This window comes from Primulina huaijiensis, chromosome 2 (assembly GCF_012295235.1).
Source record: "Primulina huaijiensis isolate GDHJ02 chromosome 2, ASM1229523v2, whole genome shotgun sequence".
Classification (NCBI taxonomy): domain Eukaryota; kingdom Viridiplantae; phylum Streptophyta; class Magnoliopsida; order Lamiales; family Gesneriaceae; genus Primulina; species Primulina huaijiensis.
The window spans coordinates 20,763,151-20,776,631 of NC_133307.1; the positions used below are offsets into that span (position 1 = coordinate 20,763,151).

Sequence of the window (13,481 nt, forward strand, 5' to 3'; positions counted from 1 at the left end):
TCATGATTTGAATTTGATATGAATATTTGAAGTTTCAAAAGATATTTGAAACTTATATTATTGATTTTGAACGATGTTGTTGATTGAAATGAATATGTTATTGATGTAGATAGATTATNCAACATCGTTCAAAATCAATAATATAAGTTTCAAATATCTTTTGAAACTTCAAATATTCATATCAAATTCAAATCATAACATAATTCAATTCCGACTTCAAAACTTAGTTTCTTGTCGGTTATTCTACCGCATATATTTATCAGAATTAATAATAACTGACAAATAAGTCTTCAATCTCAATCCAACGATTAAAATTCTTTAATTNTGGCATACATGACATACACGTTGAGCTATGATCCTTGGATACCCTGATATGATTTGATTTGATTCTGAGGTTTGTGAATACAATGCTATGTTTGGTATTACATGACCCTTAAAGCATAGACATTAGTGGCCCCGATGATTGATTGAGATTTGGGATTTGATGGCGCTTTGTCGACGCTATCATACGATTATCCCTGATTGAGGCCGGTGTGCCAGCTCGAGCATTGATTTGATAGCGATTCGATTGACTCTGACATGTGCTCAGTGGATGGGCATTTGACCTGATACCTCCACGACATACATGCATTGCATATCATATATCATTATTTAGATATCTGTGGTATATATTGTGGTTGCTTCAGACTGAGCTTTGCTCACCCCAGATGGGGTTGTTGTTGTCTTTGTATGTTGACAATGACAGGTACTCCAGGATATCAGGAGACCGGAGAGGGTGCTTCTAGAGGGAGTCATAGTCTGATTTGATGTTTAGTGGTTGTTTCCCAGTATATATGTATATGTATCTATATACCGGGGTATGTCCCGAGGATATGATTTGTTGTTGTATGAGTTGTTTTGATTATGTGTGGGCCTGTTTTATGTTGTGAGATGAAATACTATTTTTAGTATTAAAATAGCATATTTTGGGCTCATTGTGAAGAAATTTTAAACTCGTTTTCCGCTGTGATTAATTAACCCTAATCAAATTGTGTTGTAATAACGATTAGGAGCTAAGGGCCCCACAGTCCAGGCTTGTGAGTTAAATGTAGAAACTAATTATGAGGACCCGAACTACCGAAAATGGCAGTAGAAGGTAATTAGAGGGTGGTGAATGGGGACAATGGAGGGAGAAGATATGAGGAATTTTGAGTNAAAGTCACATGGGATGTCTTCAAGGCCCAGTTTTGGAGCAGTATTCCCCTCCTTCTTATTATACTGCCCAAGAGAATGAATTTAATAGTTTGCAGCAGGGAACGATGACTGTTGCGGAATATGCTTCGAAGTTTTCTACTCTGTTGAAGTATGCACCTCACGTAGCTGAGAATGCGAAGGCAAAATATAACAGGTTTGTGAATAGATTGCATCCTGCTATATATACTTATGTTGTTTCTGGTTTGTCTACCAGCTACGCAGAGGCAGTGGAACGAGCCAAGGCAGCTGAGGCTGGACTCAGGCGCGGAGGCCCACAGTATACTTCTCCACCACCAGTGTCAGTTCAGCAGCCTGCATTGCGTCCAAGGGGTAAGAAGTTCAAGAAGACTGGTTCTGTTTCTTCGTCTTCTTCGAGTTCGAGTGGATCCCAGCGAGGGAGTCCTGTGATTGCTCCTTACTGTAGTCATTGTGGGGGTAGACATACTATCGAGCAGTGTCGAGGTATGTTTGGTACTTGTTATCAGTGTGGGCAGGAAGGTCATTTCTCTCGAGTATGTCCGAACAGGGGTACGACTTCTTCTCAACCCCAGCCAGGATTTAGAGGTGGCCCTAGCATGATGAGACCTGTTGTTCCTGTTCTCTCTTTTCAGCAGTCGAGTGTCCCACGATATCGAGGACCAGGTGGTCAGACTGCCCAGGTTCCTCCTCAAGTTCAAGTGTATGCTATGACTGAGGATCAGGCGAAAAAAGCTCCTGGTGGTGTGATTGCAGGTATCTGCATGCTTTGCGATTATCCTGCACGTGTTTTATTTGATACAGGAGCATCTCACTCATTCATATCGCATGCATTTGTTGCATCTCATGGTATTGAGTGTACTCCGTTGTATGATGTTTTGTCGATAGCCACGCCAGTAGGAAAGATTATTTTGTCTGAGCAAGTTGTGCATAATTGTGTATTGATTTATGAGGATAATGTGATGTTCTTGAATTTGATTGTCATCCTAATGCACGACTTTGATTGTATTGTTGGCATGGATATCTTGACAACAAATCGAGCTACTGTTGATTGTTTTCATGGAGTGGTTCGATTTCGACCGGTTGATGGACCCAAGTGGAATTTTTATGGCAAGGGTTCCCAAGCCAAAATTTCATTTGTATCCTCTTTGGAAATGTCTCGACTTTTGACTAGCGGAGATGACGGTTATATTATCTACGCTGTTGATGTCTCGAAAAAGGAGCCATCTTTATCTGATATTCCTGTTGCAAAAGAATTCTCGGATGTATTTCCCGATGAGATTCCTGATTTTCCTCCTCATCGAGAAGTTGAGTTTAGTATTGATCTTGTGTCGGGGACTGCACCTATTTCTAAAGCTCCTTATCGCATGGCACCATTGGAATTGAAAGAATTGAAAGAACAATTACAGGATCTTCTTGATAAGGGATATATTCGACCGAGTGTATCACCTTGGGGAGCTCCAGTTTTATTTGTTCGAAAGAAAGATGGTACTATGCGAATGTGTATTGATTATAGGCAATTGAATAGGGCTACTGTGAAAAACAAGTACTCACTTCCTCGTATTGATGATTTATTTGATCAGATTCAGGGTACTTCTGTATACTCTAAGATTGATCTTCGATCTGGTTATCATCAAGTACGAGTTCGAGACGAAGATGTACCTAAGACTGCTTTTCGTACCAGGTATGGCCATTATGAGTTCTTGGTTATGCCTTTTGGTCTCATGAATGCTCCTGCCGTATTTATGGATCTAATGAATCGTGTCTTTCGAGATTATCTTGACCAATTCGTTATTGTTTTTATCGATGATATTCTCGTGTATTCAAAATCGAACAAGGAGCATACTGAACATCTGAGACTGGTACTTCAAACTCTTCGTACTAGCCATTTATATGCTAAATTGTCCAAATGTGAATTCTGGATGGACAAAGTGATATTTTTGGGCCACGTCATTTCGAGACATGGCATATCTGTTGATCCTGTTAAGGTTGAAGCTGTATTGAATTGGCTGAGACCTACGAATGTTTCTGAGATTCGTAGCTTCATGGGTTTGGCTGGTTATTATCGTCGTTTCATTGAAGGATTTTCGAAAATAGCTAAACCTATTACTCAACTGACACAGAAGAATCAGCGATTCATTTGGTCAGATGAATGTGAAGCTAGTTTTCTTGAATTGAAGACGAGATTGACCACAGCACCTGTACTTACTATTCCCTCAGGTACTGGAGGATTTGTAGTGTGTACAGATGAGTCTGGTAAAGGTTTGGGTTGTGTTCTGATGCAACATGGCAAAGTGATTGCTTATGCGTCTCGTCAATTGAAATCTCATGAAACACGTTATCCTGTTCATGATCTTGAATTGGTTGCCATTGTGTTTGCTTTGAAGATTTGGCGCCATTATTTGTACGGAGAAAAGTTTATTATTTATTCGGACCATAAGAGTCTGAAATATCTCTTTTCTCAATCGGATTTGAAAATGAGGCAACGCAGGTGGATGAATCTCCTGAAAGATTTTGATTGTGAGATTCAATATCACCCTGGATCGGTGAATGTTACTGCGGATGCCCTTAGTCGTAAGGTGCATGATTCTGTGTTAGCATGTGTTTGTGTCGCCAAAGTACACGAGGATATATGTACTTCTGGTTGGACTTTTTACTCGAATTGGAATTCTGTCACTGTTTCAGCATTGCAAATTGAGCCGAATTTGATATCTAAAATCCGAAAGGCCCAACGAAGCGATGCTCAGATTCAGAAGTCGAAAGAACTTGTATCTGCAGGACATCAGTCTGGATTTCAGATTTCTTCTGATGGTTCTTTACGACTTAATGGTCGGCTGGTAGTTCCTGATAATTCTGATTTGAAATCTGCCCTTCTTCGAGAAGCACATTGTAGCAAATACAGTATTCACCCTGGAGGTCGAAAGATGTATTTGACATTTAGACCCCAATTCTGGTGGAGACGTATGAAGAAGGACATTGCTGAGTTGATTTCGAAATGCTTGGTCTGCCAGCAAGTGAAAGCCGAGAGAATGAAGCCGGGAGGATTACTCCATAGTCTCGAAATCCTGAAACGGAATTGGGAACATATTGCTATGGACTTTGTGACACATTTACCTCGTTCGCCCAAGGGCTGTGATGCTATTTGGGTCATTATTGATCGGCTTTCGAAATCTGCACACTTTATTCCGTATGAACGGACTTATCCTTATAAGAGAATGACCCGTTTATACATTGAGAATGTTGTGAGACTGCACGGTGTGCCAGTCTCAATTGTATCTGATCGTGATCCCAGGTTTGCTTCTAAATTCTGTGGTAGTTTTCAGGAAGCGATGGGTACGCGTTTGGCTATGAGTACTGCTTATCATCCTCAAACTGATGGCCAAACGGAGCGCACAATTCAGACGTTAGAGGATATGTTGCGTGCGATTGTGATGGATTTTAGAATGGGATGGCAAGATGCTTTACCATTGGTGGAATTTTCTTATAATAATAGCTTCCAAACGAGCATTAGTATGGCACCTTTTGAAGCCTTATACGGGAGACGATGTAGATCACCATTATTCTGGGATGAAATTGGTGAAAGACAATTGACTGGATCTGAAATGATACAGGAAATGAATGATAAGGTTAAGTTAATTCGGCAGCGGATGAAAGCTGCTCAGGATCGTCAAACGAGTTATACGAACAAACGAAGACGACCCTTGGAATTCCAGAAAGGTGATAAAGTATTCTTGAAAATATCTCCCTTTAGAGGCACCGTTCGATTTGGCATGCGAGGGAAGTTATCTCCTCAATATGTTGGTCCATACGAGATCCTTGATCGAGTTGGAGATCTTGCTTATCGACTGGCATTGCCACCAGCATTATCTGCCATTCACGATGTATTTCATGTTTCTATGTTGAGAAAGTATGAACCAGATCCCTCACATGTACTTGCACCTGATGAGGTTGAACTTGATCCTTCTCTTTCCTATGTTGAACAACCTGTTTGCATTATGGATCGGAAGGAGAAAGTATTGCGAAATAAATCGATCCCCTTAGTTCGAGTACAATGGACACGGCATGGTGTGGAAGAGTCGACGTGGGAGTTGGAGAGCAAAATGCGAGATTCATATCCGCATTTATTTGATTCTATGTCATCTGTTCCATTGTATTCGATGTATAGTGATCCATTTACTGATTTTAGTTTTGATATGTACTATAACTGGTGACATATTATATGTTTGCCAATGTTATGTATATAGAAATGTTTGAGATTTTGAGGACAAAATCTTTTAAGTTGGGGAGAAATGTGAGACCCCGAGACTAAAATAGCTTTGATGGTATTTTGGTAAATAAGTTGAAAAATATTCAATTTATTTTGATGGCATTTTCGTAAATAAGTTGAAAAATAATGAATTAATTTTAAAGGCAAAATGGTAAATAGTGACAAATTTTTGTCATATGAAGTCCAAATGATTTGAGATTAGGATATAACGTAGAAAAATCAAAGATATAGAAGTTTCATGTTCTGAGTTTTGAAAAATTTGATCGTTTGACTGGTCCAAAGAGATATACCGACGTTAAAATGTTAAATAGTATATATTATATTATTAATATAATATAATATAATATTAAAAAAAGATAATAATAATAAAAATATTTAAGGCGGTGGATTCATTTCATGAAATGAAATGAATTCAGCTTTGCTTACAGTAAACGAACGAGAAAGGCATTGGAGGAGAGAAAAGAAATAATAGGGTTTCGATTTTTCTTTTCGATCGTGCGGTTTATCGGTTTATCCAATCGACGAACCGACTTCAGTTCTGGGATCGTTGACACGTGGTCTTCGATTTGAGGTATAAATTTTATATTTTTGATGATGTTTGAAATTCGTCGATTTTTGGAATAAATCCGATAAATTGTTAAATCATATAGAAATTGAATATTGTTGAATAATGTATGATTTTAACGAAGAAGAGATGATTATAGTGATGTTATTTTGAATTATTCCTAATTTATTATAATTAAAGAATTTTAATCGTTGGATTGAGATTGAAGACTTATTTGTCAGTTATTATTAATTCTGATAAATATATGCGGTAGAATAACCGACAAGAAACTAAGTTTTGAAGTCGGAATTGAATTATGTCATGATTTGAATTTGATATGAATATTTGAAGTTTCAAAAGATATTTGAAACTTATATTATTGATTTTGAACGATGTTGTTGATTGAAATGAATATGTTATTGATGTAGATAGATTATTATACTGATATCTTCAAGCTACAGTGGACTGGAAACGACAAATTGAGGTATGTTGCGACCGGATAACATACGACAGGTATCTGTATCATATGATATATGTTTGATTGATTTGATTGATTGGATTGAGATACATGTCTATATGCCTTATTTGTTGAGTTGATGTGGCATACATGACATACACGTTGAGCTATGATCCTTGGATACCCTGATATGATTTGATTTGATTCTGAGGTTTGTGAATACAATGCTATGTTTGGTATTACATGACCCTTAAAGCATAGACATTAGTGGCCCCGATGATTGATTGAGATTTGGGATTTGATGGCGCTTTGTCGACGCTATCATACGATTATCCCTGATTGAGGCCGGTGTGCCAGCTCGAGCATTGATTTGATAGCGATTCGATTGACTCTGACATGTGCTCAGTGGATGGGCATTTGACCTGATACCTCCACGACATACATGCATTGCATATCATATATCATTGTTTAGATATCTGTGGTATATATTGTGGTTGCTTCAGACTGAGCTTTGCTCACCCCAGATGGGGTTGTTGTTGTCTTTGTATGTTGACAATGACAGGTACTCCAGGATATCAGGAGACCGGAGAGGGTGCTTCTAGAGGGAGTCATAGTCTGATTTGATGTTTAGTGGTTGTTTCCCAGTATATATGTATATGTATCTATATACCGGGGTATGTCCCGAGGATATGATTTGTTGTTGTATGAGTTGTTTTGATTATGTGTGGGCCTGTTTTATGTTGTGAGATGAAATACTATTTTTAGTATTAAAATAGCATATTTTGGGCTCATTGTGAAGAAATTTTAAACTCGTTTTCCGCTGTGATTAATTAACCCTAATCAAATTGTGTTGTAATAACGATTAGGAGCTAAGGGCCCCACAGTCCAGGCTTGTGAGTTAAATGTAGAAACTAATTATGAGGACCCGAACTACCGAAAATGGCAGTAGAAGGTAATTAGAGGGTGGTGAATGGGGACAATGGAGGGAGAAGATATGAGGAATTTTGAGTGGATTGAGTATCAAATCTTTTTCTAAATAATTGTATATCTAGACAAGGGAAGATTTCTAGATAAGGAAGGGGTATAGATAAGGAAAGAGTCATGGACAATGGAGGATTCAATATTCAAACAGCAAATGAATCTTCCCATGATCTTTGATCGCATATGGAGGTTTGCCTATAAATACAAGGTTCACATTGCACTTGTATTCATTCAGAATTTACAATACTTTCACTGAATGAGTTCTCTCTTTTTCGTGATCTCAATTGTGACTTGATTGTTTGAGTGATCATGCCTAAAAACTCTTCATGTGTCCTTTCACGAGTGTTTGGTTCGTGTGTGCAGAAGTTCGATATGATCGGTGTAGGATCGAGCGCTTGCCACTTTACCAAAAGCTATAGCTGGTGGTAATTGTGCAACTCAAATCTTTTAAAACGTACAATAGCTCAAGCACCACGGTTCGATCGTTCTACTAAGTAAGGACTTCGGTTCTAGGCCACGATTTATAAGGAGATTCTGCTTTAAAAAGTTGCCACATCTACGCCAATTTTTCCAAGTATCAACAAAAGTGAATGCAAATTACGCGTATAACTACTAACCAAGAAGAAAGGGCAATTATGTCATTGTATATCCTCAAAAGTTGAAATAAGTTCTTTTTAATTAGCAGTCTAGAATTATCAAAACAATCGATCTTTAAGAAACCAATATGGAAGTTGAAAAATATCTACAAAATTGCCAACTCAACTGTTAACTTTATGTTGTGGGCTTGACCTAATTAAATTTTTTTTATTGAATTTGGTTGGTAAAGTGACTCACATTTTGATGAGTTGAGATTCTCAATTCAACTAACCTATTTTATGTGGTGAGACGATCCAAACCTGTTTTTGTGTAAAAGACACATCTGAATTCAGGGTGGCATAGATTAGTTCCGAGAAAGTTAATTAGTTAATCGATAAAGAATAAGATTTGATAAATTAAAGAATAATGGTTGCCGATTAGTTGATTAATATGTGTTTAGCATTAAGGCATCATATAATTAAGTTTTAATACAACCTAAATTTAAATGACAGTTCAAATAATACTTTAGTCCTCGTAAACGGGGTGATATTTTATTTATTTTTGAAAAAAAAATTATATAAAATTTAATTTTTTTCCTACCCTTGCCTTTCGTGTTGAATCTTTGAACCCTCACTCATTTGTTGATTTTTTTTAAAGACTCGTTTGCTGATATTAAAATAAGGCAGTTGATATTTATACTTCATTTCTTGTTATTTGTATTTCATTTGTGAATAAATTTGATACATATTTTACATATGAAGTGGAGTATAGATAACACAAAATGGAGTGTAAATATCAAATCTTTTAAAATATTTGTTTCACTTTTCTAAAAAAAAGATTGTTTTCACAAGCAGTAATATACTTAATTTGCATTCTGATTCCACTCCTAACTCTGAATGGTACCATTCGAGGTGAATTATTTTATAATGATGACGTTCGAATTAAACAAATTTATTAGAACAAGGAGTAATATGTGAATAATTACAAAATTTTAATTTTAGATTCGTTTGACTCGTAAAATGAAATGATAAGAATTCAAAAGCTCGATGCTTAAAAATAAATGCATAAAGTGTTATCGTTTGATACCAAACGGTGCCTAAATGTTATATTGATTGCAAGTTTTATAGAGGTAAGTATGCGTTGTATTAATTATTCAGACAAAAACTTACATGAGACGGTTTCACGAGTAGTATTTTATGAGACGGATTTTTTATTTGGGTCATCCATGAAACAGTATTACTTTTTATGCTAAAAGTATTATTTTTTATTTGAATATGGATAGGGTTGATCCGTCTCACAGATAAAAATTCGTTAAACCGTCTTACAAGACGCCTAGTCAATTATTAATTGGGTGTTTGCTGAACATGCCTCTTCTGAAATAAAGATTGGGAGATGATGGAGACTTTAATACTCAAATTTCAAATTTAGATGGAAATAAAGTGTTTTATTTTGCATATTTATTATTTATTGTGGACCAAACAAATGAATGCAAAAATTTCAAAATTTCGTGTCAAGAGTCAATTTTGTGATAATGGTCTCTTATCTGATCTGATTCATGAAAAAAATATTATTTTTTGTGCAAAAAGTATTAGTTCTCATTTTATGTATGAAGCTGATTGATTCGTCTCATAGATATAAATATGTGATAATGTCTTCTATAAAAATCATACCCAAATAAAAATGTAAAATAATTAGATATTGAGAAACTATGAGATAGCACGTAATCTCATGGACCAATGGACCATTCATTTGTTAATTGTTATTCACATAAGACATAGGTAGATATTTATGTAGCAATGCAATGATAGGACCACTTCGTGAGATTTAGACCAAACGACGTATCAAAAACATCTTCCAAAATTTGGAATTGAAACATATTTTCCGATTTTGGTTCCAAAATTAGATCCGACTTCAATGATCTAGTTTAGGAGTGGTATATTGTATTATATCGTACCAAAAATTGTACACCGTTTGTCGTAATAAAAATTATGGTATGAGAAAATTTTATATCATACCTTATCGAAAGATATACCGAAAATTTTGGTACATATAAATAGAATACAGATTATACCGAAACTATATGATATGCAGAGATTTTGGTACGATATCGATATATACCGTTTTATACCCGAAAAAACTTTATAATTTTAAAATTTTATAAATTTATTGTTTTTAAATTTTTATATATTATTTTGGTACTCCGGTATATTTTGAAATTTTCAAATTTCATATCATTATCGTACCGAAAAATTCGAGATCATTACTGTACCGTGTCGAAAATTCTGTAAATTCAATATTTTTCTGTACGATAATCTCGATATACCGAAAATTCGATATTTTTCTCTCCCTTACGTATGTATGATTTGGGTCTAATTCAAAGAAAGTAAGAAACCGAAACTAAAATTTTAACTGTGTACATTTAAAATCCCAAATTATACATAGAGAATTTAATCTATATAATTTAAATTATTTAATTTATATTAAAATTAAATGGTATTTTTTTTGGGTAAGTTGATGAAAAATCCCCAATCAAAATATTTCTTTGGGTTCACTCTCTACCCACAAAATTGTGGTACTATGTCATACAAAATGTGATACATTTCATGTGAAAATGTGGTACACTTCATGTGGAAATGTGGTACTAAAAAATACCCAGGGACTGAACACAAAAAAAATCGACGGCTGAGATTGAAGACCAATTTGCCGTATTTTTTTTTTGGCAAAAAATTAGATAGTACAAACTTTTGTACTATAATTATTAAAAAAATTAGATATCTCAATAAATATTATTCCTGTCCCATTTCTACAAGCAACTGCTGACCAAATATCCCTTTTATTCAAATCAAAAAAGAAAATATACCACTTTTTATTTTATAGATACATTGATTAGATACAACGCAACAATATAATATTATATATTATATGTATCCGTAAACATAACACATAAACTTTTCGAGAAAACTTCACGGATCAATCTTGTGAGTCGTATTTTTTATTTGACCCAACTCATGATATAATATAAGTTTTTATCTTGTGAGTCGTATTTTTTATTCGACCCAACTCATGATATAATATAAGTTTTTATGTCGAAAATATTATTTTACGTGATAATTATGAATCAGTCCAACTCATTAAGATTATCACAGAAAAACCTACCCTAAACGTAAACATTAACTAACAAACAAATGCACCTATCCCTTTACATCTTTAGTAATATAAAAATAGGGTTATTAAGACTAAAACGAGCATCAATACCGTGGAAGACTGTTCCACTCCTTCTCTAGAAGGCTATAAAACTTCCGAAAACTGAATGAATCGAGTTTGCTCCTAGACATTGACCCGAACTTTTACAAAAACAGGACAAAACCAAACCGAAATAAGCGAAGTAAGTAATCGAGTCGAAAAAACGAGGTTCGACCGGTTGAACCGGAATCTTAATCAGCTTCCATAACAAGGATCTACTTAAGTAATTTTTAAGAGATCTTTAGACTAAATTTTTTTTCCATAAAAAAAGTGACAATATAACTTTCAAAAGAGGCTCCGAAAAAAGAAAATGATGGGGTAAATATCAAGCAGGGCAGAGTGCTATTTCTGGGTAGAGGGGGACCATTGACCATTCTACATACCGGCACGTAGCCCTCTCCTGTCCTCTCAGCTAAATGAGACAGAAGATAGAAGAAGATACATTCATTACACAGCAGCATCCGCATCAACATCGCGGGGTGCCCCCCTGTTTTGATTAGAATTCCTCACTACACTCCATGAAAAACAGCCACAGCCACAGCCACAGCCACAGCCACAGCGGGATTGGAATGAATTTACCACCATTACCAAGCAAAAGAACTAACTTCCAGAGAAGATGGATATTGAAGAGTGGGAGCTTCTCCCCGACGAGGGATTTCTTGGAATTCATGATGATGGAGGGAAGACGATTCATCCCAAGAGTGTTTTCCACATGAACTACTTCATATGTCGTTCGAATGTTGTTGATTCTGTTTCCCAGCATCATCCTAATGATCATCTCCCACCTCTCTCTCTTCATCTTTTGGAACCAAGACTTCCGAAGAAGCCACAGGATCAAGAATCTTCTATACCACCGGTGGAGATGATCAAGAAGATCACGCCTCCAGCAACATCATCAGACCCTGTTTCACAAGTTTTCTTCAAGAAAATGAAGGAGACCGAATTTGTCGACATCAAAGTGGACTCACCAAGGTCCGGTTCTGCTAGTAGGGGATTCATTCCTCAGATCGAAGGTGCTGCGGTTTTTCAGTTCGAAGAGAAGGGGGGCCAGAACGCCGTTCCTTGTGGTGTTTCAGAAATGGAGATCAACGAAGACACCAGCATGGACTCGAAGAAAGGCGAAGGAGGAGGATCGAACATATGGAAATGGAGCTTAACTGGGATCGGTGCTATTTGCTCACTCGGGGTCACTCTTTGCTGCATCATCGTTTTCCGCAGCAGCCACGGCATGAGTAACAAACATCCTCAGCAGAATCAAAAGCTTCAAACACAAACTCACGCCAATGACAAGGTTAGAACCCAAAACGTATCAAATCAAACATTTTCGAGCTCACTGTATTTCATTTTGGGCTTTTAAAGTGGTGCTATAGATCTTTTAGCATGTTTGCAGAGGATCAAGCAAGGCGTAAACCACTCAAGTAGGCTAAGCGATGCAGTTCGTGCTGTGAGAGGAGTTCAAATAGCTAAAGCACGTATCACTTTCGGGGGTCACTACGATGCAGCTATCTGAGCACGAGAAGAATTATGGTATGGGATGGATCAAGAAACTAAGAAAACGCATATTTCATATGTTTTTATTGGTTTTGTAAAAAGATGTGTGATTATTTTTGGTTAAAGCAATATCCATTAATGTGAAAAATCTATTCCAAGTGTACGCACATCATCAATGTAATAAAAGGGCACAACAGTTATAAATTATATACACGCAAGTTGCCCCCAGTCTTCCCAATTATATATTCCACAGAGAATTCCTGGGAAAAGGTCTTTAGATGAGTAAATAAAACATCAATGCTGTTTGACTGGGTTTAATTCAAATGCTTACCACAAAAATTAGAATTGAAAAAGGATCAAGCAAGGTCCTCTGACTCACAGATTGTGTCATTCAGAAAAAGATCTTCGATGAATACAATTTTCTTTCATTGCCAACTTCTAACTTTCAATGCATTCAATTCCTCTGAGGTTCATCAGACAACCAAAACAATCTCAAAATATCACATCTCAGTACTTCAAGTATGTCATATTACCAATTCATCAACATATACCACCAACACAAGAAGCCAATGGCCCAATGCTTCCTACCTGGTTGTAGCCTACATGTTGACACATTACCCAAACTTTGCACCAATATTACTATTTTTTACCTAAAGGCACCACACAGCCTTTCATACCCACACAATAGTATCCAATGCACCATTCTACGACTG

The 13,481-nt window shown here is 36.3% G+C and overlaps 1 protein-coding gene across 2 annotated transcripts; it reads left to right on the forward strand.

The window, feature by feature from the left end:
• The first annotated feature begins 11,667 nt into the window (after positions 1-11,667).
• LOC140968697 (uncharacterized) lies at positions 11,668-12,977 on the forward strand. Of its 2 annotated transcripts, none has more exons than XM_073429756.1 (2): positions 11,668-12,568; positions 12,648-12,977. In XM_073429756.1, exons 1-2 carry the CDS (start codon positions 11,894-11,896, stop codon positions 12,654-12,656), a joined length of 684 nt encoding a protein of 227 aa, XP_073285857.1. In that variant the 5' UTR covers positions 11,668-11,893; the 3' UTR covers positions 12,657-12,977. The 2 variants fall into 2 exon arrangements, with proteins under 2 accessions (XP_073285857.1, XP_073285847.1); XM_073429746.1 differs by having other exon boundaries at positions 11,681-12,568; positions 12,668-12,977.
• The last annotated feature ends 504 nt before the right edge of the window (positions 12,978-13,481 follow it).